Source organism: Sciurus vulgaris (assembly GCF_902686455.1).
Source record: "Sciurus vulgaris genome assembly, chromosome: 2".
NCBI lineage: Eukaryota > Metazoa > Chordata > Mammalia > Rodentia > Sciuridae > Sciurus > Sciurus vulgaris.
In genome coordinates, this window is record NC_136462.1 from 127,588,395 (window position 1) to 127,615,791 (window position 27,397).

General features: G+C 39.9%; 1 protein-coding gene across 1 annotated transcript in view; it reads right to left on the bottom strand.

The window, feature by feature from the left end:
* The window catches only part of GABRA5 (gamma-aminobutyric acid type A receptor subunit alpha5), a 76,573-nt gene that overhangs the window by 32,426 nt on the left and 16,750 nt on the right, over positions 1-27,397 (bottom strand). The window contains exons 4-6 of the mRNA XM_079124578.1: positions 27,144-27,265; positions 24,997-25,064; positions 24,669-24,889 (exon numbers count right to left, since the gene is read on the bottom strand). Coding sequence (XP_078980704.1) covers positions 24,669-24,889; positions 24,997-25,064; positions 27,144-27,265 — 411 coding nt within the window. The remainder of the gene's footprint in view (positions 1-24,668; positions 24,890-24,996; positions 25,065-27,143; positions 27,266-27,397) is intronic.

Below are 27,397 nucleotides of genomic sequence, written 5' to 3' on the forward strand. Positions count from 1 at the left end.
TTTGCTCCTGATTTCAGATTTGTGGCCTCCAGAAGTTTGAGAGAATGAATTTGTGTTGTTTAATGACACTGAGTTTGCAGCAATTTGTCCTAGAAGTCACAAGAAACTAACGCAATGATGAAACTTCATGCCGACACGAGATTTCCAAGCCAAGTGTTGAAATTGTGGCCTGCTTTCTTTCTTCTTCTCACAGTAAAAAGTGAGGAGTAGGAAAGAGAGATGGAGTGAAAAGTCGCCAAGAAAAAAGGAGCCAGAATTGATGATTTGGATAACTCTTGGCTTATCCAGGTTGCAAAAAACAGCTATAATTATGATATTCACTGCCAGAATGGCATGGTCTTCAGAGCAAAACAAGGGAATGGTAGGACGACATTTTGCTCATGCCTCAGAAAGACACAGAGGCCTTTTTGAGATTATTAGATATGTGACTTATGGGTTCCTCAGCCATGTAAGTGGAAGCCAGGAATGAAGAGGGGATTATCCATGAATATGTATACAGGAGCTGCTTGTCTAATGGCATGACCACTTGGGATATTTATGGGAGGCCCATGAGATTCTCAAGAACTTTACATCAGCAGAAACACTGCCAAATTGGACTGAAAGGGACAGATGAAGACAAAATGAAAGAAGGTGCCAGACTCCCAAACCCTAGAGGCAGGGAACAGGTTGGCAACACTCAGCTGTAAATATGTGCTACCCTCATGGAATAGGAAGGAGGCTCCAAGGCTACAACCTCAGACACACAGGGGAGAGCCTCAGATCACAGAGGTTTAGTGCCAGGCCTTGAAACCTAATGTCATCTTCATGGCTGGATTTAGAAATTGCTTGGAAATGGCACTTTTTTTTCCCTACCATTTCCTCTCATTTCAAATGGGAAGGTCTATTACTGTTCCCCTACGTCTGTCCCAGTATTGCATTTTTGGAGCAAATAGCTGCGGTTTCCTGGTTCTCCAAATTCACAGATGTAGAGGAAATGTGCCTCAAGATAAATCATAGCAGATCCTCACCCAAAGCTGATTTAGATGATTCAGATGATGAGATTTGGAACTTTTGAGCTGATAAATTTTAGTTGAGAGTTTGTATATTAACTTGATGCTATAATGTGTCCAGTCTTTTGAGGATATGTGGATGGAGTTAGTTAATGTATTTTGCTGGTGGGATGGACATAAGTTTTGGGGGTTGAGATTGTGGATGTGGCAGGCAAAATAATGTCCCTAATCCTACCTAATCCTTCCTACCTGTAAATATGTCCTTCTAAAGCAAAAGTGACATTTCACATATGACTCAGTGAAGGCTCTTGAATACTTGCAGACCTATGTTTATTATGGCTCTATTCACAATAACCAAGATGTGGGATCACTCTAGATGCCCCTCAAGAAATGACAGATAAAGAAAATACTATATATATATATATATATATACACATACATACAGCAAAGCATCATTCATCCATGAAGAAGAAGGCAAATTATGTCATTTGCAGGACAAAAGATGGACATAATGTTAAGTGAAACAAGTGAGACTTATGAAGACATGTATTCCATGCTTTTTCTCATATGTGGAAACTAAAAAAAAAGATAACCTGCAAGTAAAAGAGGAACTAACTATTCAGGAAAGGGAAGAGCAACTTTGGGTAGAGAGGCAAGAGGGCAAGAAAGGGAGGACATGCTCGAAGCATGACATATGCCTATGCAGAAATGTCACAGTGAAACACATTCATATGCTTTAATAATTGTGATTAAAAAGTTAGAATTCTTAAAAATGGAGACACTATCTTGGATTATCCTGGTGGGCCCAATATCATCATTGCAAGGCTACTGGAAAGAGAAAGGGTAGTACTAGAGGCAGACAGCAGAGAGGAGAATGAGCAGGACTGTAACCCATCAAAGCAAGCAGCCTCCAGAAGCAGGGAAAGACAAATGGGATCCTTCCTAGAGAACCCAGAAGGAAAGCAGCACGGCCAGCAGCTCGTTGGCCATGGGAGACACATTTCAGACTTCTGACCTCCAGAACTCTGAGACAATAAATCGAAAGCAACTGTGTGGCAATTTGTTATAGCAACAGTAGGAAAATTCTAGAGCAATTTCCGTAAAATAAAATAGAAACAATATTTATGAATTGAACAACCAGTTGCAACTATGCTAAATGTGCCCTAAGTCCTTTGTTGTTGTTTTGGGGTTCTAGGGGTTGAACCCAGGGCTTCACACATGCTTAGGCAAATGCTCTACTATGGAGCTGCACCCTCATGCCCCCCCATGGAAGTGTTCAACAAAGTTGACAAAGAAATTTGGAAATATTAGCTAATTTTTAAATACAAAGTGTTCAGTTCAATGAAAATACAGACTTGGTTAATGAAATCGGTACCTCACACAGCATCCTGACCCGGTGAACGGTGGCCAGCATTCCATGCCTCACTGAAACCACACAGATGAAGCATGACTTTCCATAAAGATGTTACCAGTGACTCTCAGGCAATATTTGAAATGTATTTGGGAAGTTCTGAAAGTCAATGTTAACCTGTGTAAAATGACTGATGCTATGGAAAAGAAACAATGTTTAATTTGGTCATGATGCTTTTCCAGCCTTGAGTCCTAAAGAACACACCAATGCTTCATTTGGGTGCCCTCCTACTCCCCAGAATCACACTCATCTGAAAGCTGCAGGGTTTGGAGGTGCTGTGGCACTGGCACTGCCCACCTGGCATCACAGGAGGAGCAGGTTCATTGCACTCTGGCCTCGTGCGATGCCCCTGGTTTACCCACACCTGTACAAGGCTGAGCAGGGCTTTTCAACACTCCAGCAGGGAGGCAGCCACAGAATTCTCCTGGCTCTGTCCCTGAGTCACATCCTGAGATGTACTGGAACTGTAGATCCACACCATGTATAAGAAGGACATTTTGTGCTATGACGAGGGGGCACTGAAAGAATCACATACTCATTTTTCCTGCATTTGACTCCTCTGAAGATTGGCAAATGAAGAGACATTTATCCACATATTCAATTACAAAGAACTGGAATGCACATGGGCGTGAGCGCACATACATACACAGACACAGTCAGCCCTCTGAACCCACAGCTTCTACATCTGAGAATTCAATAAACTATGGAACAAAAATATTCTGAAAAAAAAAAATGCATCTGCACTGGACATGTAGACTTTTCCTTGTTATTATTTCCTAAACAAAACAGTATAACAATGATTTAGATAGCATTTACATTGTGTTTGGAATTGTAACTAATCCACAAGTGATTTAAAGTACATGAAAAGATGTGTACGTAGGTTTTATACAAACACCATTTTATATAAGGAACTTGCATGTCCAAGGATTTTGATATCTGTGGAATATTCTGGTATCTGTGGCATCTTTGGAACCAACCCTCCCATAATAAGGGGCAAGTATGGTGTGTGTGTGTGTGTGTGTGTGTGTGTGTGTGTGTGTGTGTGTGTGCAGGCACATGTGTGTGTATAAAAATTTAAGTCAACAGTACTAGAAATACAGATATTCTTGCTTCTCCTTCAGAAACCTCCCTAGGTATGCTGCCTGATGCTCAAATTCTGCCCTACAGGAGTTTTCTCCCTTACACACCTCCACTTAGGGGAAAAAAATCCAAAATTGTTTACTAAAGAAAAGCACATAGGAACACATTTGTTTTCTTATAAACAATCACTAACATGATGTACCACTTGTATTATTTGTGTGCCTGTCAGGAATTGCCAATGTTCATGGGACCACTATAATTTAGAAAATTATTTTTTAAGCAAAATGCATTCTGAAGCTTAATTAACTACATAAAAACTGAACATTTAAAACTATAAACATTGATAAGTCAAGAACAGTGTGTGCTTCAGCAGGAAGATCATTGCCAGGCTGACCGATGCCCGTCTTTTCAATGACTGGTGTGTGCACTGTTTGTGTTCTGTGATGGTTGTTGATCCACGCTAATCGTGTTTGATTCAGGTAGGTACTATAGGTCTAGATTCAGGAGCTGGGCATTATACTTGTCCTGGTTTGCCGAGCTCCTTGGGAATTTTTGCCTTAGCACTAACCCTGAACCCATCCAAATCCAAGGTAGGGGTTTTGCCTGTGATTAAAAAAAAAGTGAAAAGAAGTGCAGCAGGGGCTGCTGAGGTGGGAAAGTAATAGTAAGCAATAGAGAGCCGGGATAAAGTGCATAGTACTTATTGTAAACATAATGGAATTTAAATTTGGGGAACACAGTCTTCTAAAAAAAAACAGAACTTAGGCAATTATTTGAAATTTTAAAGTCTTTTCAGGAAAGATTATGTTAAAATGATTCATGTTTTCATTTGTACGATCATAGCATTCCATGCTTTAAAAATCTGACTATTGAGATGACAAGAATGTCTTTTTGGAAATGGATCCAAATTCTACAACTCACTTCCAGCTTGAGTTACAGAATTCATAAGTTGTTTTATGGCCAATTTATTTCATGCTTGACTATATTAGGGATGTATGTGACACCAATCATCAGAATTACACTGGACTAAAAAGTTTCATTGAGGTTTGCACTATTTATTAGAATTTTCATTCCCCTTCAACTGTTGGAAAGATGTCAGCAGCTGTTATTGATGTTGGGAAATTAGCATAAGTTTGATAATTTTGAAAAGCTAACATATTTCTTATCCAACAGGGACATACACTTTATTGATCCGTTTTGATTAATATCAGTTTCTTTTTTTATTACTCATGTCCTCAAGAAGGCATCATAATGATGGATGCTACAGTGTTTAATTTTTTATGTATAGTCATATACTCAGCAATAAATATGCCTTAACAGGTCAAATGTGGGAAAATAAACATAAACCTGAACAATGAAAATTGCTGAAAAAGAGGAATATCACAAATATGCAAAGGAGTTTCTTTCTCAAAATGAAATTCAAAGTTTAACTTTGAGAAATTCTTTGAGGTATTTCTTCAAGCATAGAGCATAAGGCAATGAATAGCATGACACAGAAGAAAGCAGATGGACAAGTCCGTGGGATCAAACAGATCCAGCTGCTATGACTCAAAATTCTGGAGCACAGATTCCACTATAAAGAAGCTATCTCACAGTACCATTGAAGGTACTGACACACCAATGTCAAATATGTATCACAATGCATGACATACAGTAGATGTTTTAAAAACTCTTGGGAAGAAGTAAAGGTAATATCAGCAACATCAGCAGATTGGGGAACTCCAAAAGTCTGTCCAGCCAGAACAACCTGGCAAAAATTAAAATCATCAACCTTTGTTTGAATTCTGGAACCTACAAAAAAAAAAAAAAATCTTACAATAGCTAGAGGAATACTCAATGTAGACAAAAGCACCTGCACTCCAGCAAACAAGTTCTGTGGCATTTTAACTTACCTGGTACCATCCCCTGCTCTCCAACTCTACCATAAGACTTGGCAATGGCAGCCCCCCTCCTGGTGCAGGTGGCTGGTAATAGGAGCAATAGGAACCTTATTCTCAAACAATGCCCATCACTTCTTTGGATCTGTCTGGAGTTTCTTTGCCTTTGTTTTGCTTTCATTAGAGATTTTCCAGACCGATGTTCTTTCCCAGACAGCATTTGTTTAAAATCTATCTGCAATGACTGGGAAAGGTTTTTTTTATTTTTTTTATTTTTTTGTCCCCCGTGGGAGAGGAGGTGATTTTCATTTTGATTCAAGGCATTTAAAAATCTGTCGTATAACTATGTAACCACTAAGCTAAAGAAACCATGGCCCCACATGACGAACAATACAGAATTTACAAAATTAATGAAAAACAAAAAACCTCACCAAGCATACAACACCTACAACAAGCACAAACAACAAACAGTAGGGGTGGAGAGGATAGAATTTCCAGAGTGACCACATTGTAATAAACAAAATGCCTATTTTAATAAAAAAAAAAAAGAAGAAGAGGCACATGAAGAAACAAAGATAGTCTATTTAAAGTGAAAACAAAAATTAACAGAACACTGTCCCTGAGAACACAAAGATATTACACTTCTAGGAGACACATTAAACCAATTGTCTTAGATACCAAAGAGCAAAGGAACACCATGCATAAAGTAATAAAGGAAGCATAGAGAACAATATCTAAACATACAGAGTACAAACAGAGAGTGGGAAGTTATGAGAGAACCAGAAAGAAATTCTGGAGGTCAAAAGCAAGTCAACAGGGCTGGGCTATTGGCTCAGCAGTAGAGCATTTGCCTAGCATGTGTGAGGCACTGAGTTTGATTCTCAGCACTACATATAAATAAATGAATAAAATAAAAATAAGACAACAAAACAAAAAACACAACTGAAGGAAACAATTTGCTGGAGAGTTTCGACAGTAGAATGAAAAATATCCATCAAACTTGGAGGTAAAGTGAAATGAAATTATTCAGTCTGAGAAGCAGAAGTAGAAAAAGAATAAGGGAAAGTGAACAGAGTCTAAGAGAGGTCCAGGACACTACCAACAGTACCAAATTAAGCATACAGGAAGTCCCAGAACAAGAGAAAGGGAGGAAGGGGGAGAAGGAATAATTGAAGAAAAATAGTGGCTCAAAGAGTTTCAAATTTTATGAAGAATATAAATCTAATATCAAAGAAGCCCAATGAGCTCCTAGTAGGATAAAATCAAAATAGATCCAGATTAAAATTCATTATAATTAAACTGTCAAAAGACAAAGATGAAGAAAGAATCATGAAGTCGCAAAGAAGTAATACATCATGCACAAAAGTTCCTTAACAAGATAATTGATGATTTTCGTCAGAAATGATGAAGAGGTAGTGCAATGGAGTACTAATGTGTTGGAAGAGAAAAAACTATCAACCAAGAGTTCTATTTCCAGTAAAATTATCCTTCAACATTAAGGAGAATTTAAGATATTCTAGATAAAAGGTCACTGAGAAAACATTAAAAAAATCAATTAATGTAATCCATCAGATCAACAAGCTAAAGAAAAATTGTACAATCTTACAAACAGATGCAGAAAAGGCATTTGATGAAATCCAACGACCCATGACAAAACCTTACAGTAAACTAAGACTATAGGGGAATTTCCTTCACATGACAAAATTATCTACAAAAACCCTGTCGTTAGCACAATTAATGGAGAGAGGTTCAAAGTTTGCTTCTCAGTTCAGAACAGAGCAAAGATGTCTTCTCTCAACACCTTTTCAACATAATTTTAGAAACCCTAGCTAATTACATAGGATAAGAAAAGGAATTTAAAGATATCTTCATACTGAAAAGAAATTCATTAAATTGCCCTTAAGCACAGATGACATGATTGTCTAAGAATCAACAATAAAAATAAGCTCCTGGAACTAATATGCAAATGAATTGAAGTTAGTGGATCCAAGATTGATATGCAAAATTCAATCACTGTCTCATATATCAGCAATGAACAAATGAAATTTAAATGAAAGGCATCTTGCCATCCAAAAATGAAATATTTATGCAAAAATCTAACAAAGGTGTACATGAGGAAAACAAGAAGACTGATGAAAGAAATCGAAGAACTCAATAAATGGAGGGAAATTCCACCTTCATGTATAAAAGAATTCAATATTGTTAAGATATCAACTCTTTTCAACTTGATCTACACACTCCATGCAATTTCAACTAAAACCCCATACAGTTATTTTATGGATTTGAACAAATTGATTCTAAAATTTTCTGGATAGATGAAACATTCTGAATATCTGGCATAAGATTAAAGAACAAAGTAGGAAGAGTGACAGTACCAAATTTCAAGGTTTATTATAAAGCAACAGTGGATGGAGGATGTGGCTCATTAGTACAGCACTTGTCTGGAATGCATGAGGCCTTGGACTTGATCCTCAGTACCACTAGATAGATAGATAGATAGATAGATAGATAGATAGATAGATAGATAGATAGATAGACAGACAGTAATCAAGTAAGTGTAGAATTTGTGAAACAAGATACAAAGAGATTAATGGACAAGGAAAGAGTGAAGACACAGACTCACAAAATATTGTCAACTAATATTTGACAATAGAGCAAAGGCAATACCATAATCTTTCAACAATTGATGCTGGGACAAATGGACATCATAAAATCCCATTCAAAATAGATCACAGGACCAAATGGTAAATACAAAACTATGAATCTCCTATAAGAATTAATGAATGAATTTATTTTATGAGAATAAATGACCTTGAGTTTGGTAAGAACATCTCAGATTTGATAACTAAGGTAATCTCCATGAAAGAAAGAACTGATAAGGTGAAATTCATTAAAATTAAAAATTTATGGTCTGTGAGAAAATGAAAACACAAGTCACAGATTGGGAGAAACAAATTGCAAAGACATATCTGACAAAGAATTGTTAACCAAAATACACAAGAGGGCATGCAGAATATTTCAACCACAAAAAGAAAACAACCCAATTAAAATGTGGTTTAAAAAATCAACCTTAGAAATACCTCACCAAAAAAGATATAGAGAGGACAAACAAGCATAGAATACTCACATCATATGTTATCAGGGAAATGCAAATTGAAATGAGATATCACCAAACATTTATTAAAATGATCAAATTTCAGAACACTGATGATACCAAATGCTGGAAAGCATGTGGAGAAAAAGAAATTCTCAGTTTTTGCTGGTGTAAATACAAAATCATCCAGCCAGCCTCTTTGGAAGATATCTTGGTACTTGTAACAAAAATAGAAAAAAATCTTATCATAGGATCTAGTATTGTGATCCTCAGTGTTTATTCACAGGACTCAAAATTTGTGTCTACACAAAATCCTTCACATGAATGTTTACAGCAGCCTTATTCACAATTGCTAACATTTAGAAGCAACTAAGATGTCCTTTCATAGGTGAATGAACAAACCATATTACATCCAGACATAGCAATAGAATATTATTTGGTACTAAAAAGAAATGAGCTTTCAAGCCATGAGGAAAATGTGGAGGAAACTTTAGTGCACATTACTAAATGAAAACAGCCAGATAGAAAAGTTATATGCCATATGATTCAAACTACTTGACATTCTAGGAAAAGGCAAAACTGTGGAAACAGTGAAAAGATGCGTGATTGCCTGGGTTTGGGGGGGGGGAGGCATTTTAAAAAGTGGGGCACAGAGGAATTTTAGAGCAGCAAAAATATTCCTTGTGATATCATAATCTAGATACATTTCATTATAATTTTGTCCTAATCCATAAAATATATAACATGAAAAGTGGACCCTAATGTAAACTATGGACCTAGGGGAATAATGACGTCAGTATAGGCTCATCTATTGTAACATATGTACCACTCTAATGGGGAGGGGAGGCAATGCCTGTGGGGGGCATGCAGAATATTGGAAATATCTGCACCTTATTCTCAATTTTTCTATAAACCTGACACTGATCTGAAAAATAAATTATTTTATAGTATTTGACAAGTTGGAAGAAAGAACATTGAATTTGAATGGGGCATGCTCAATACACATATGGATATACTACACCAAATTCCATGATTATGTACAATGAATACATGTTAAGAAAAAGTAAAATGAAATCAATTATAAAATTTAAAATAGATAAGTAAATTATTTAAATTTTTTTTTAAAAACTAGGAAATTAATTACTTAGTAAACTTCCATATAGTAGACTTGCCACATATAAATGCTAAGGGGAATCCTGTAGGAATAAACAAAATAATAATAGACAAAAATTCAAAGCCACTGAAAAAAACAAATGACAGAAATTACTAGGTAAATACAAAAGACAATACTATACTATTATATTTTTAGTTTTTAAGCCCTGTTTTATCCCACATGATTTAAAAGACAAATGTGTAAAATGATCATTATAAATCTGCAATAATGGCCATACTTTATACAAAGATGTAATCTGTGACAATTAACAACATAACAGGGGTTTCAGCATAGGAGCAAAGTTTTCTTATGTTATGGAAACTAAGCTGGTATTAATTCAAACTAAGTTGTTATAAATTTTGATGTAAATCATAATCCCCAGACAAAACATTAAGAAAATAATTTTAAAATATACATATAACTGAATGGGAATCAAAATGATATGCTGTTAAAAAAAATAAACACAAAAGAAAGCAGTTACAAAAGAATCACAGAACAAAAAAAGAATAAGACATATAGAACCAAACAGAACAAAATGAAGTCCTTCCTTATCAGTGATTATACTAAATATTAATGTATTAAACACTTTGATTAAAAGGCAAAGACTGGCAGAATTGATAAAGAAATATAAATTCATTATATACTGCCAATAAGTGGCACATTTTAGTTCCAAAATACATTACAAAGTTGAAAGTGAAAGGAAGGAAAAAGCATTCCATGAAAACCATAATCAAAGACAGATTAAGGACAAAATTCATTATAAGAAACAAAGAAATATATTGTATAAGTTTGATAAAAAGTTCAATTCATCAACAATGCACAGAAATTATAAATGGACCTCACAATAGAATCCCAAAAATATCTGATGGAAAAAAATGACAAACAGAAAAATGAACTGTTCTATAATAATAGTGAGATGTCAATATCCCATTTTAAATAATGGGTAGAGCATCAAGAGAGAATATTGAAAAGAAAATAGAGACTTCAGCTGCACTATAAACCACCTGGACTTACAGACACATAAATAAAGGACACTCTATCTACTAAAGGCACAATGTACATTGTTCTCAAGTGTGTATGAAGCATTGCCTGGGATAGAACAGCTGGCAACAAAACAAGACTCAAAATTTAAACATTGTGAAATCATAGAAAGTATCTCTTATGACTGCAATATGGAATGAAACCAGAAATCAGTACCAGAAGGAAAACTGAAAAAATTCATGAATATGTGGAAAACAAAGAACGCACGTCTAAAGAATCAATGGGTCAAAGAATACATCAAAAAAGAATTTAGTTAAAAACAACTTTGAGCTGAATGAAAACAAAAATATGACCTATCAAAATGTATGGGACATTGAAATCTTAGTTCTCCGAGTAGAATTTATAGCCAGACACACTGACATTTAAGAAGGAAGATCTCAATTCAATAACCTAACTTCACATACAAAGGAACTAAAATGAAAAGAATGAACCAAACTCAGAGCTAAGTGAAGGAAGGAAACAATAAAGGCTAAATAAATAAAATAGAGAATAGAACAATAAAAGCTTGCTGGGCTCACCGAGGGGTCAGAGGGCATGCTGACTGTGATGAGAAAGCCTGTGTCCAGGGTCTTCCACATTATAGAAGCTGCTGCTTTCAATCTCTAAACCCCTTCTTCCAGATCGGAGTGCCTCAGACAACACAGGAGCACTTTTGAGTTGCTACTTATGCCATTTTATGTGTTTTGCTTTAGCAACCTAGACTGTTTCAAATGATGACCTCACAGTCTCCTTTTGGAAAGCTGATAGGAAGGGTGTGTTGAAGCTCATGCTGTGTAGATGGCACTTGATACACTAAGATTCTCAGAAGGTGGCCCAAGAGCAACCTCCCCAGAGTGGTGGTGCAGCATCACAAGGACTTGGGGCACTTTTTCTGTTGCCTTCACTCCCCGGGCAGCCAGTTTTCTCTGTTTCTGTCCTCAGCCTGGATGGTCTTGGCTTTCTATCTGCCAATTCAGTATCATTCTTGGTTTGACTCCATGCTTGTTCTTTCCATGGCACGTTTCAAATTGCTCTATTTTCTATGATGAGAACCCATTCTGACTGTCTATCCCTCCCAGCAACTGACTAGGTAAATATTCTGGACCTATGAGCTTTTGTGAATGAAGAAATGTGTCACTTAAATGACCCAGCTCAGGATACTAGTGCTCCTGGTCAATGACATAAAAAGAGATGCATTTTTTTTTTTAAAGAAAACATTGTGATAAAATGGGTACTGAAAAGCCCCTCTGAGGTCAGCTGTCTCCTCAGGTCATAGCAGCAGATGCCCTGAAAGTGGTGCTGACCACTCCACACTGTCTGGGTAGCACAGCAGGTTCTTGTGGAGGAGGAGCTGACATGTAACCGGGAGAGTGACACTAGGCATGTGGTTCCACACGCCTTATCTCTACCAGGCATATGTGCAGCTCACTGCAAGAGTGTCAGGGTGCCAGGGCCATTCCCAGCAGTGGGAAAATCAAAGGACTTTAACTGTTATCAATGGGTAACTTGTACTCCTGTCAGGTTTGATAGATGGACACTCTGCAGTGAATGCAGCACCAGTTAGGACTCATTTTCACAGCCTTGTAGATTTTTGAAGGTATTTTTATTTGTCTACTGGGGCTGTCAAAGAATGTATAACAGTTGGAGTGGCTTACACATCAGAAGCTGAAATCAAGGTGTCAGCAGGTCTGGCTCACCCTGAGGCCTCTCTCTGAGACCTGCATGTGGCCATCTTCTCTTTGTTTCCTCAGATGGTCTTTCCTCTCCGTATGTCTGTGTCCTCATCCCTTCTTCATGGAACAGCATCATCACTGGGAATGAGAGCCCACGCTTATGGCCTCATTAGCTGAATCACCCCTTCAGGGGTCCTGTTTCCAAATACAGTTGCATTCTGTGCTTCTAGGGTTTAGGATTTCAGCACGAATTTTGGGACCACAGAATGACCCATAACCAGACCTACTTCAATTTCATCTCACCTGTGGCCTGTCTGGGTTTCTGCCATGACAAACAATGGCACAAAGGTCAAGACGGACAATGAGTGTATCTGCTCCAACTAGTTCAATCATGATTTAAATCATGAAATGTAAAAAGGGAGTTAAAACTTTGAATTCATGAGAGAAATGATGCCGCATCTCAGAGACCTATTATGGCATCCTTTACAAAACTCCTTTTGGCTCCTATTCAGAGACACCAATAAGTGTATGGTTATTCAGGAGCAATATTAACACATAAACACAAAGACAACTTGGAGCCTTTAAAAAGAAGAAAAATATATTCCAAAGTATCCTTAGGTCTCTGTATAATGTATACAGAAAAGTGTATAATAAAATGCAGAGAAATAGTCAAAAGGTACAAGGCTCCAGCATGATGTGAGGTTGGAGAATGACCCAAGGGTGGGAATGAAGTCCATTGATAACCCAGGAGGGAGAACAGGGAGGTGGGGAGAAGAGCAATACCCCTTGACATGGAAGGAAGGAAGAGGCGTGCTGGGGTCTCATGGACACAGCCTGGCCAACAAGAACTAAATGGACATTTCCTCTGGGCTGAGCACTGTGAATAGGCTCTTTTCACTTATCTTTACAACCCTAGGAGAAAGATATTTTTACTATCATAACATATGGAGAAATCAATTAGTGGCAGAGCTAGGATTTCAACCCAAGCAGAATAGCTCTAAAGCCTACACCAAAGTTAAGAGTAGAATCCAAAATTTGTAAGTTAGTTCAAGGGCTATAAATCCGAAAATGATAGAAATTCCTGTAAGGAATCAGAAAGACTTTTACAGTTGTTTTTGATTCTGTATTTAGAGGGAATAATAAGAGAAGACAAGAGCCAGGCATGAGCTGAATGGCAGTAGCAGCCCTCTGGGGACAGGCAAAGCGCTTGGGTGCATGGAGGGCAAGCTTTGGTAGCTAGAGACTAGAAAGGAAGAGCCAGAGTCTTGTGGCAGAAAAAGGATGGAAAGGGGTCAGCAACAGACAGAACCAGCTGGTTAACAAAGAACTAGGCAAGCAGCTACAAGGCAAGAACAACTCCAGGTTGCTTCAGACCTCAGCAGAGGGCACAAGAGAGGAGTCTGAAGTCCACCGAGAAGAAAAGCAGGCTTGGGTGTACTTATCTGAAGGCATAGAAGTAAACAGAAGTCAAACCCATGGAAACAACTTATTTTTCTGAAGAGCAGCCCTGAAACTGGAGGACAAAGTCTCGGAGGAACCCTATGTTCTGTTGGCCCAGCTGTGTCTCTAGGTCCATGCCACTTTGGTGAAGTCCCAAGTCTTAGTTCAATCCTTTCCAAAGCAGGCCAAAAATGTGTGCTCAGACTCCTTATGGGGGAGCACAACACCCACTTCCAGTGCCTCAAAACAGTGCCTCTCTGTAGATAGGGGAAAGTGATGGTTCTGGTGACCAGAGAGTGCAGGAAACCAGGTCCACACAACCAGGAACAGCAAAGGCAACAAATTTAGGGGAGGAAAAACAGAACAGTCTCTGACCAGAAGATCCTGGGCAACGTGGGACTAGCTTTTCTACAAAGGTAACAAGGAAAGTACGACCACCTGAGTCTGAGAAAACTGCATGTTGTGTCTTTGGGGGAGACAGACAGGAGCCCCTCTGTTATGGTTTGGATGTGAGGTGTCCCCCAAAAGCTCATGTGTGAGATAAGGCAGGGAAGTTCAGAGGTGAAATTATTGGGTTAAGAGAGCCTTAGCCTAGTCGGTGCATTAATCCCCTGACAGGGATTAACAGGGAGGTAACTGTAGGCAGGGTAGGTGTGGCTGAAGGAGGTGGGTCTCTGAGGGCATCTTTGGGGTTCATATTGTGTCCCTCATAAGTGAAGCTCTCTCTCTCTTTCTGCTTCCTGATTACTATGACCTGAGCTGCCTTCCTCCTCCACACCTTTCTGCCATGATGTTCTGCCCCACCTCTGGTCCAGAGCAATGAAGTTAGCCCTGACCTCTGCAACAGTGAATGTCAAATGTACTTTTCCTTTTTTCCTTCTCTAAAACAATTCTTGCAGTTTTTTAGGTCATAGAGGCAAAAAAAAAAAGAAAGAAAAGAAAAAAGAAAAACTGACTAAAACACCTTCACACAGGAGGAACACACCAGTCTTCACCTGTATCATCTCACTGATGCTTTCTCCAACTCAAGGAGATGCCTACAGTGACCACCCTAACTTTCAGATGAGAATGGGGACTCAGTGATGACGTTGTCTGGGTAGTGCTGGAACTGACTGCAGACCCTGGAGGAGTCTGGAGGGGTCTGTGTTCCAGACCTCTGCCAGCCTTTCTTTAAGGAGTTGGTATGGGGTGGGAATGTGGCTCAGCTGTGGAGCACTTGAGCCCCGGAATCAATCAATCAATTGATCTCACTCTCTCCCTCTCTGTCTCCCTCTCACACACACACAAGCACACACACTCACATACTGACACTCATCACAACCACACCACACACATTCTCATGTAACTACACGCTGTACCCATACACATACCATACACTCACACACACATACCCAGACCACTCTATACACCAACACGTACACAGCCATACATGCTCTCTCATACACCCACATCCACATATCATCCACACACACTTGTATACCAGACACACACCTGTACCTACAACCACTCCCCCACAGTCCCACAAAAGCACACTCACACTCCCCCACACCAATATATACTCTCTCACACATTTACACCCTCCCTCAAACACCACACACTCACCCCCAAATCAACCTCACACACACACACCCATGCATACTTGAAAAACACACTCATATACCACAATCACACAATACACCCACACATCTACACACGCATATGCACACTCACACAAACCACTCCAACTCTAGCACTAATATCCTCAATAATAATTCCTCAAGCTTAATCATGTCCCACCAAAACAGAAAGCAGAGAGCAGGGAGGGGGTGTCCCCCAGAAGTACAGGAAATCCTGGGTCATCCAGGCGGGAAAGAACAAGACCCAGTGCTTTGGGGGCAGATGGAGCATATTGGATGCAGGCACAGGGTCTGCAGCTGGGCACCCAGGGAAAGGCTGAGCAACATACCCTCTGGCTGAAAGTCACAAAAATGTCTCTTTGGATGATTTTTGTCTGTGCCAGATATCTTCATTTAACCACTTCAAAGACTGCACAAGCGTAACATGTTTAAAATAGAATTCAACATTCTCTGACACTCAGGAAAGCCCTGGTGCCTTCCAAATGTTCCCATTCGTTCATTCATTCCTTCATGTCATTATCTTGGGGAATGGTATCACTTTGCAAGACAAACCCGGGAATTATTTTTGACACCTTCCATTTGTCATCAGTTTCAAATCTATCAAGTCCCGTTCATTCACCTCCAAAATGTCACAGACCTGGTCCATTTCTTCCATTTCCCCGGGTCACCTTTCATCCCTTGCATGTTTGTCATCATCCCCTAAATTCCTGTTCCCTTTCTGAATCCTAATCCCTTGACCCCACCCCCTGACCAAGGCTGCCTCAGCTTTGATTCCTCAGCCTCATGCCCAGTACATAAGGATGGACCCCACTCACTCACTGGCCTTCACCCGCCTCCTTAAACATGTGTGCTGGGACAGTCTGGCACCTACCCCTCCTCTACCTGCCCAGTGCCACATCATCCCTGAAGTGTCTCCTGAAGGAAAGCCTTACCCAAACTCTCCCAGCCCCAAGGGCCCCTCCTATTAGTCCATCCCAGGTTCTTTTTCTTCTCTGTGTTTTAATTCTAACAGGCCTAACAATTCCATGTTTACAATTAATAGTGTGATCAATAGTGTGTGTTCACTGACCTTATTAATACTATGTGAAGCACTGTAGAAAAAAATACCTTCAAGGGCTGGGGGCGTCACTCAGGGGTAGAGAGCTTGCCTAGTATGCATGAGGCTATGGGTTCAATCCCCAGGAATGCCGAAAGTAGAAAAATAAAGATCAGTTTCAAGTAGGAAAAAAAAAGTTTAATAACAAAAATTAAATTCTTATTAGATATCTAGGAAAATATATATGGTTTGACCTTTCATACTTCTAAAATGCTTTAGAAAAATCAGCCTATTCAAAGACAGTAGCTTCGATACTTTGTTTCCTTAAATACTTAAAAACTTAAGTATAAAGTTTAAGTATAAAGCTTAAGTATAAAGATTCCTTCAGTCTTGGTTAACTTCACGAGACAAGGCTGAGAGCAGCTAGCTCCTGCTGGTATAGGTGGCATGTATGCCAATATGATCAAGGCTCAGAGTAGGACAAACAAGATCCCAAAAAAACTACTTCTAAGATTGGGCTGCATTTCCAAAGGAACTCAGTGGTGACCCCAATGTCCTGTACATGTGCTGTCCAATGTGGAAGCCACCATTCATATCTATTGATTGAGATGTGGCAAACATGCTGAATTATTAATTTTATGGATCTTTACTTTTTAAATGTCATAGGTGTCTCGTGGCCACCATACCAGACAGCACAAATTATAATAGGCAAAAGCAAGACACTTGAGATTCCAACCACCTTGGGAAGCACTTAAGGCATGGAGAACTCTACTGCATCTTCTTCCACTTCACATCAAGCAAACACCTAATTATTTTCAGGGTAAATACAGAAATCCTCAATGCATTAGCTGCATTACTGTGAGATGATGATTCCACTGTTGTCCGCTGATCTGAGGGTCAACTCAGACTCAAGGACCATGTGGATGACTGCATGCACGAGATGAGATCCTTGATTTCAGCCTATTAAAAGGGCCACATTCTGAGTTTAAATTAGCAGGGTAGGTTCTTCACCCTTCCCCATGTGAACAGAGAGGAGAATTTTTTTTTTTTTTTACCAGATTTTTGATACTGATTCAAAACCCCGATTCCAGTGTCTGGGGTGCATGTGTAGGCTGGCTGTACACCAGGGAAAGCTCTGGGCTAAGGACAGGTTTCCTGTGGCCTTCAGAAGAATGTGCTCCAGAACCACAACACTTCTTTTCCCTGGAAGTGCTTCAGTAGAGCTAGCACTTCAGCAAAGCGGGCACTGGAGCACTCTGGCCTGTTTTTCCCTCCATACAAATGGGCATGGCGCCACCTAGTGGAGATTATTTTCAGCCCTGTTCTCTGAATAGAGTGAATAGAGAAACTTGTAGGTCTCTTAGGTATTGTATTGCAATAGGGATAGGCAGGCAGGTTTGGGCATTTGGGCTTTATTGATGGATGGAGTCCTGTATTCACTTTCACCTGCTTCATGGGCTTCATCTATGAATTAGGATAAAGATGGCACCAAATTCTTATGGTGTTGTGCAGATTTGATGAATTTATATTTCTGAAGCACCTGGCTTATAACAAAGGACAGAGACATTTTTGCAAATTAATTAGCTCATCAGATCAAGTGATCCTTTCTATTCAGACATAACTGAATGCCTGGACTTTTGTGTGTGTGTGTGTGTGGGGGGGGGGGGGTTCTGGATTGAATCCTGGAGCTGAGACCCTAGCCAGCTTGGCTTTCAACCAAGATTATTGGAACGTGTGGCCCTTTGCATGTAGGTGGCTCTTTCTGAAAAGGTCCTTGCTCTGGCAGGGAAGTCTCAGATGACAGCCATGCAGAAATTACAGCAGAAACCTGGCTTCTCTATCAATAGATTAAATGTGTCCACAGCCTTTGAGTCCAGGACCCAAGAGAGAAAAATGTGTTGGAGATAGTCCATTTGTGAAGCATGAGGTGGTCCTTTGTGAGATGTATGCCCAACAGTCCAAAAGTATAAACTGACTGAAACAACTGTGAAATAAGACCGTCCACAACAGACCAAGAATAATTCCAGCCATGTTTCTGAACCAAATATGCATAAAATATGTGTCTAAAATTACTTCATTTATATGCGGCAACTACAATGTTTTAGCCAAATACCAGCTTGAATTTTTAAGAAACTGGCACAAACCTAGGCACTGGGCTTGTCTGTGAAAGAGGAATTTCTCTGGGTCTCCCTTCTAAATCCCTCAAACTAAGATCTGAGCAGAAAGACAACCTCACTTAAGAAAAGGTGTCTCATTCAGTCCATTACTGTTCATTCCTTCACAAACATCCATTTAGTTCCTCTTGAATGACAGGTGCTAAGATTACATGGAGTATAGTTGTCTATAAGTATCTACAGGGAACTGGTTCCAGGACACTTCATTTTTACATACAAAGTATCAGAAAGGAAGTAAGAGAGACAATCTCTACTCCCACTGTTGGTGAAGGTCAAATTGGTATAGGTTTTCCATAGAACAATTTGAAAATACATATAAAAGACTTATCTTTTGTCCAATTCCTGGAATTGATTCAAAGCATATATTTGTGTGCTGGTATCACAATATTATTTATCAATGAACAAAAGGAAACAGCATCAATTTTTGTTACAGATGGTATAAAGACAGAATATCTATATCTACATGATGAAATGTGATGTATCATGATGTTTCAGAACAAACTTGAAGACACAGAAAAATGTCTTCATTACATTTTAAATCCAAAAGCTATGTACAGACATTTTCAGAGAATGAGAACACTTATAAACTATAGAAGACAATGTGGGTTTTCACACAATGCACATACCTATGTATGTGTGTCTACACACAGAGACTCTTGCACATGACCCACACCCAAAATATTAACATTGATTCTCTTTGGCTTTGACATCATACTTCTTGACTTTCCCAGTTTGCAATTTTTGAATCATATTTTGTTTTTTGTCATTGTACAATAAGTGTTACACTGAAATTGCAAGATTCAACTAATGTATCTGTTGGTTCATAAAAACAGAATTTAACTGACACTGGTGTATGTATAAATAAATATGTTTGTACATGCATCTCAGGGTCCAGTTAAAAACTTCTAGCTATATGTTTACAATTTCTTTCAAATACATTATCCTTAAACCAAACACGTATAACACACACAATTTCCTCCAAGTTGGCTGGGTCACTTCCGGCGTTGCTAATCACTAAACATAAATGTGACTATGCTGCCCCCGAGTGGCCATTCAAAGAATAGGCTTATTTACTAGCTGTTCTCATGTGAGTTTTAGACCCTGTACAGCTCTACCATATTGTCAGAAAAGGAGAGAAATAATAAGGCAACGCAAAGAAAAACAACTCCCCCAAAAAGTAGTTCTAAGAGATTAGTATGAAATTATCAAGGATTCCTGACCACTAAATGTAAGTGTTAACTCCAAGGCCCACGATCTTCTTGCTACCTCCTATTTCTTCAATTCGTGGCAGGTGTTTGTCCATTTAATGATGGAAGTCTAAACGGAACATAAACAATCATAAGAACATGACTTCCTCAAAGTAAAACAGCACAGAAGGATCACTGTGCTCAGGAGAAGACACAGAGGGGCATTCAATGCCTGACTCTGTTGTTGGGCTACTCAGTGCTGTGCTCTGTTAAAATGGAGAAACGGTCAGCATTCTAGAACATTTACCCAGATCTTTCCATCACGTAGGCATGGGCAAAGTGAGGGTGGGCGGAAGAGCTCTTCTGAGATAGGCATAATCCTGTAGTTCTAGCAAAGCCCGCCTCCTAGTAAGTCCTCACTTGCCTCTTGTGGTTTCCAATTCTGCAGACTAATAGAGGACTCCGTCTCCTGCCAGGGGCCCCAAGTCCAGGGTGTGTGTGCTCATGGTGCATCCTCACAAGAATCTGCACTTCCAGCGAGTGCAGAAGAAAGGGAGATGAAAGACAGGTCTATCAACTCACCTGCTCATAAAAGATAGTGTAGCATAAGATTAGGTATGCTTCCTGAGGAAAGTAATCACCCTGCATTGAGGGCTTATCTGGCAGGGAATTGGAACCCATCTGCTAATGACCAAATGTTTTATCCAGAAATAAAAGCAACTATGAAAGCAGGCCATGGTGACAATCATCCATAAAGAATCCTGGATGGACTTAAGCTAGTCTTTTACTCCTCCATCCCTGAAAAGGAGGCCAGGCTGGGGGAAACACCTCTGTTGAGACACCCTGGGCAGTGACTAGGCCACCACACATAATGTTCGAAACTCAGCTTTGGGAATGGCTTTGTAAAATAGATCTGTTTGCTGAAAGACTCTCCTGAAGTAACTGTTCAGTACAGATGACTTTACAATGGTGTGAAAGTGATATGCATTTAATAGAAAATACATTTAAAATTTTGGATTTAACCTTTCCCTGGGCAAGCAAAATGCAGTAGGACAGCAAGTCACAGTCCTCAGTCAGCAACAGCATCATGAGGGAAACTGTCATTCCACCATGTGCGATGCTAAGCTATGATATTTGGGGTAGGTGCATGAAATGCATTTTCAGCTTATGATATTTTCAATTTACAACAAATTTATGGAAATGTAGCCCTATTGTAAGTTTGGGAGCATTTGTATTGTAAAAATGTCCTTTTCAACAAATTGGTTCATAGCTGAGCGTAGTGGCAGATGCTTGTAATCCCAGTGACTCCTGAGGCTGAGGCAGGAGGATCACAAGTTCAAGATCAGCCTCAGCAATTTAGCAAGGCCCTAAGCAAATTAACAAGACCCTGTCTCAAAATTTAAAAAAAAGAAAGGATAGGGGTGTGTCTCAGTGGTTAACTGCCCCTGGGCTCAATCCCTGGTAAAAAAAAAAAAAAAAAAAAAAAAAAACAAAGAAATAAACAGAGAGAAAGAAAGAAAGAGAGAGAGAGAGAGTGAGTAAGTTCATATTAATTATACAGAATAGTGGGTTTCATTGTGGCATATTCCTATGTGCATATAACATAATTTGAGCAGTTTAATTCCCCAGTACCTCCCCCTTCTGTCTCTCTCCCCAGCCCTCTCTTTTGGTGCTGGGGATTGAACCCAGAGTCTCATGTATGCTAAGCACTTGCTTTACAACTGAGCTACACCCCCAGCCCAAGTGTCCTCTTTTGCAGGATCCAATGGGAAATGTCTGTAGCTCTCATTGGGCTTGCACTGAGTAGTTGGTGAATTTTATCTTCAAACCCTGTAAAAAATGACCCATTGGTCACAGAAAATTCTTCAGAACCAATGTTGTCAATTAACTTTTGGCAAGTGCCTAAGGCTGTTTAACAGATATTTTAGGATCAAATGGCATCAGCAGCTGACTTTCTCTTGGCTTCTTTTGAATTCCCTAAGAAAAGAATTCCATCCTGCTAAATTGTGTGTATCTTTGAATACTCATTTAAAGGACTTCTGGGGTGTGATGGGAATTTTACATTACAAATCCTTTCCAAGTACAATTACTTTGGAGTTAGTTTTTTAAAGATGGTAACTGCACTATTTTTAAACATTTCTAGATATTTGTCTTTGGTTAAAAGGGCATCACATGAATCCTAGTTTGTTTTACACTTTAACGGTTCATTAATTACAAAGTTTAAAGACACAGCTGGAAATGTAGCACAGTGGTAAAGTCCTTCTCTAGCATTTGTGAGGCCATGGGTTCAATCCCCCATACCATACACACACACACGCACACACACATACACACACACGCACACACACATACACACACGCGCGCACGTTTATTAAAGACAAAATTTTATTTGAAAAATTTACCAGCTTTTTATATTTCTTCCTATGTTTGACATCACAAGTAATGTCATAGCAGACACCTTTGTACATGGAGCCTAGTTCATGTTTCTAATGATTCCCTTAAGATGGAGACTAACTGGGAATTACTGAATCAGGGTATACAATTGGTTTTACAAGATGCTTTGGTCCGCTTTCCATTACTATAACAAATACCTGAGATAAATCAACTTACACGGAGAAAAAGGTTTTTTGGTTCACAGTTATGGAGGTTTCAGTCCATAACTGACTGTCCCCATTGCTTTGGTCCTGTAGTAAGGCAGCACATCATGTTAGAAGTGTGTGTGGTAGAGTCAAATCACTCACTTTATGCCAGGAAGTGAAAGAGAGAAAAGTAAGGTCTGGAGTCCCACAGGGGCACACCTCCATTGACCAGAATACCTCTGGCTGAACTCTACCTCTTAAGCTTCCCACTACCTCCCAATAGGGCCACCCTAGGGATCCAGCTTTTATCACACAAGCCTTTAGAAGACATTCAAGATCCAAATTATGGTACAAGTCCTGACAGGTGTGGCCCAGTGCTAAAGCCAGAGGCCTTGCCAAAATGCCCCATGAAAGGGTGGAGCACCAGGACACCAGTCCTGCCGTGATTTCTATTTTCACCAGATCTGTGTTGCCATCTCATTATCTTGGCTAAGTCAATTGCAAGCTGTATTGCCTCATAGCTATAGCTTTACCACATTAAAATTCATAGCACCTTGAAGAAGAACTATTTCCAATTCCCAAATGTTGTATATGACTGAAAAAGAAAACTCATTATCAACTTTGCAGCTCATTAGCAGAATTCTCTGCATAAACAACCACTCGTTACTGCCGACAAGTTGCTCCGGTTCTCACCTCTCACTGACTTCCTTCTAGGCATGACACTCTGAAGAGGGTACTAAGAAAGCTCTCCTGTATCTAACAGTGCCTTGTCCTTCCGACTGTCAAATGCAATGGCTCAAATAAGGGCACTGCTCAGACCTGAGCTCAAGTTCTCATCCCTTCCCTAACTGTGTGACCCTGGGCTGATTACCAAACAGGTCTGAATCTCACTCTATTGAGTGTCAGAGGTCATGGTGTCATCTGGCTGGCAGGGCTCCGGCAGGGCTGGCACACAGTGCTCAGTAAGAGACCCATCTCCCACCCCTTCCCTTTATAATCAGTGGCCCTACCTCCCCACCAGATTCAGGCAGTGATACAGAGGATAGTAGACTCCCAGTGTCTTCTAGAAATAAAATTGCTAATTTCTTGCTATGTTGTTTAGGCTTTGCACCTGACCCCAGTTTCTCGGTGATGAGAATCAAGGACAACAATCCAGTGGGGGCTGAAGGTATCTGTATCCTATGAACAACAAACAGTCAACCCCACAATGACCATATTAAGTCATTCACCTCAGCCCTGTGTAGACCCCAGCAAACGTCTCTGCCATCACACCTGGCTCTGCTCATGAGCTGAGATTGCACTGGCTTCTCTCTGCAACCTCTCTTTTCCATAGGAAGATGGCCAAGCCCTTATTCTCAACCTTGTCAACATTTCTCAGTGATGTCCACCACCCACACATCCACCAATAAGAAGAACATGCACAAGATCACTGTGAGGAAAAGCGAGGCACAAGAAAAAGAATGAAATGCAAAGGGGTATGTCACAGGTTCACTCAATGGAGCTCCTTATGGGGTGATGACAAGAAGGAGAAAGTCTTGTTGTCAATCAGGTTTGCATGTCAAAGTGTTACTCAGAAAATACATTAGAAAATGCAGTGTCCAAAGATGACAAGAGCAATGTTATTTTCCACCATGATTACTTCTTTTACATATGAAGTTCATTGGGAAAAGATTGTAGCAAGAGAGAGGAATTCCATAAAGGTACATCCATCTGTGTGCTTTATTTATTTAACTTGGTTTTGGTGATTTTTTTTATATGATTTAGAAAATATCTTCTGAAGCCAACTAGGCCCACCTCGAAAGCTTTGAAAAAGATACAAAGGAACTTCTCTTGATGGTCAGTTTATTGATTTACTGGAGGACAATGAATAATTCAGAGAAAAAAAGGCCAATGAACATTTTAAACTATAAATACTAAATTTTAACCTCGGCAGGGGAATGTTATTAAAGTTTATGAGAAATGGACTTTTAATACTTGAAAAGGTTGCACAACTGTGACATAAAAAGGATTCTTTGAAGGTTTTAATGAAATTTTTATAAAATAAATTTCCCTATCTTACTTTATTATCTGGGTCACTAATTCTAAAGATGTTCTTGAACTAGAACTAAAAAAAAAAAAAAAAAAAAAAAGCACAAATAACTAATGTCTCTGGACCCACAGCCGCCAAAGGTACATGAGCTTTAGCATGGTAGGAAACGCTTACACGCATGCGCACAGGCCGCACTCCTGAAACGCATCCTCAGCTGACTGGACCACAGGACTTTGGGGCTGGTCTGGTGGCCACGTCAGCGCACTGAACCCTTGCCCCGCCCAGTTTCCCCATCCCGCCCCTCGCTCACCGCATGGTGTAGAGCAGTGTGCCATCATCCTCCAGCCGCAGCAGCTTGTTGGGTGTGGTCATGTTGTGTGCGATGGACTTCTTCCCATTGTGGAAGAATGTGTCTGGGGTCCAGATTTTGCTGGCAAGGAGGTTGTTCAGAGGGAGGCGCTGCATGGGCCCCTTAAACCGAAGCCTTTCGTCTTTCCAGCTTTGTCGAAAAAACACGTCTATAGTATATTCCTAATGCAAAGGAAGGCAACGAGGCAACACTGAGTAGAAGAGGCGGGCAGTGGAGTTCTTGTGGTGTTTATTTAGAATTATCTAGGGGGCCACGCCCCGTGACCTACCATTTCTGTGTCCGACACAGGACCAAAGCTGGTGACGTAGATGTCAGTCCGCACTTGAGTGATTCGCTCTGAAACACAGACACTGGTTGCTACGTGCACCGACTCCCCACGCACCTTTGTCACACTACTTGGGTATTTATGATGTTTGGTAAATCTAGAGGACTGGTCAAAATACCCAGTGGAATTAAGCTGCTCCAAACTATAGCATAAATACAATAGCCATCACATAAAGAAAGCAGCTTGGCTTTCATTGTACTTCTGACCCCTGAGGCATCCCAGTATGAGAGTTGGATGGTAGCATAAACACCTGATCTTCAGCTTCCCTCTCCCCATAAGCCTGGAACAAGAACGCTAGTCTGCAGTGCATACCTTGCCCTCCCCATAAATAGTGTTTTTGAAAGAGTTGGACAATTTAGGAAGCTGACTCCAGGGTAAAAAATGAAGCCACTGAGTGGTCTCCAGGGAAAGGAGAAATGAGAAAATGTTCTGGGTGTGCGCTAAGATAAAAACAGCTTGAGAGGGAAGACCCGCTTTTCCTTAGATGGCATTTCAATTATTAGAAATTTCTATCATGGGAGTCTACTCTGACAGTTAAAATTATTGGAAATACATAAAGTGATATAAGTGGTTAATAGTAATGGGGAAATTTTTATGTGTTCTCTAGGCACCACTAAGGCCCTGTAACCCCTGTGGTCATGAGTGCAGACCACATTCAGAATTCATTACAGCCCATGTTAAATAACCCCAAACTGTCTGATGATATCCCCGTGGGCTCAGATCTTTTCTCTCCCAGCACCTCCCTGCAGCGGACATCTACTTTTATGATGTGTATTTGTACCTACACAGGTGTTTGGTGCTTTGTGGTTCTGGTGCCTGTCTCCCCACTGAAACACAAGCCCCACTGTACCTTGAGATGCAGGGTACCCATTAAGCTCTCCCACATATCCTCAGGGCTCCCAACCTACAGGGTTGTAAGGCAGGCTGAAAGAACTGAGGGCAGCTCAGCAGGTCTATGCCTTGACCCCACTAAATATGTCCAAAAGGGACAGGAATGCTGGACAAAGAGACCTGGGAATGTCATTCAGAGGGCAGACACTGTTTAGAAGCTCATGCAGACTTTCCTTCCTGAAAAGTCTGAGAATGGCAATGCTTTAAGTGAATCTCCCTGTTAAAAAGTGCAAATATCAGAGAGCTAAAGCTCTTCCTCTAAGAATGTGTTTGCCAGAGGGTCTCTACTTCACCTAATGAAGCAAGTTCAAATGCACTACATCTAAATTGGTTACAGCCAAGTGCATTGAAAGTGCCTGGAAACTGCATTCAATCCTCACCATAAAATTAAGCTGTGCCAATTGTGCCCTGGAAGGACAATCCATTATCAGAATTTTTTTTTTAATCACTTTCTCCAGAGTCAAAGCACAGTTGTCTTCCCCTTATGTGTACTTTGACTTTCTGCAGTTTCAGCTACCCACTATCAGCCGAGGTTCAAAACCATTAAATAGGAAATTCTCAAAATAAGTAATTCATAAGTAATTCACTCTTAAATAACTTTTACTAAAGTCTATTATTATAATAGTTATAACTATATGTAATAGTTATATAGTTACATATTGTAATAATAGTCTATTGTTATATTATTGTTGTTAATCTCTTATAATGCCTAATTTATAAATTAAAATTTACCATGGGTATGTATGTACAGGAAAATCATAGTACACGTAAGGTTTTGTAGATTCTACGGTTTCAGGCCACTACTGGGGGTCTTGGAACATATGCCCATGGATAAGGGGAGACTATTATATGTACTATGACATGGCCAAAGTAAAAATTAAATTTATACCCTGTAAAGATGCAAAGAACAATACTGGACAGTGGATTCAACAACTTAAGGACTGATTTCTAAGTGAATAGGACTTCTGGGAAGAAGTGTTTGCAGGGGCACTTTAGGGAGAACACTTCCCCCAGCTCCCTGCATCTGGGAAATGATAGCAAAGGATGCAGGTTCCCTAGCAACGATGGAGCGACCATCTCACAACATTCAGGCATGATGGTTCTTTCAAGGATTGTTTGAATCACAGTAACCTGACCTGTACTTGCTGCCTCTTTTTTCCTGGGTCCTGGCCAGCCTCCTCCATGAGGTGTGCACTTACCTCCGAGTCCAGGCCGCAGTCTGTTGTCATAGCCATCCAAGAGTCCGTCCAAGATCCTGGTGAATATGGTGATGTTGTCGTTGGTCTCATCTTTTCCAGAACTGGTTGGCATTTGTGAAAAGCTTTATGAAAGAGAAACAAAGAAAAATTTAAAACTCGTATTCTTCTTACAATTTCTTTGCAAGATAGAGAAATCCAGGAATCCTGTGACAACTTTTCTTAAAAGGAGACAGCTGGGAAGGGAGCTTCCATAC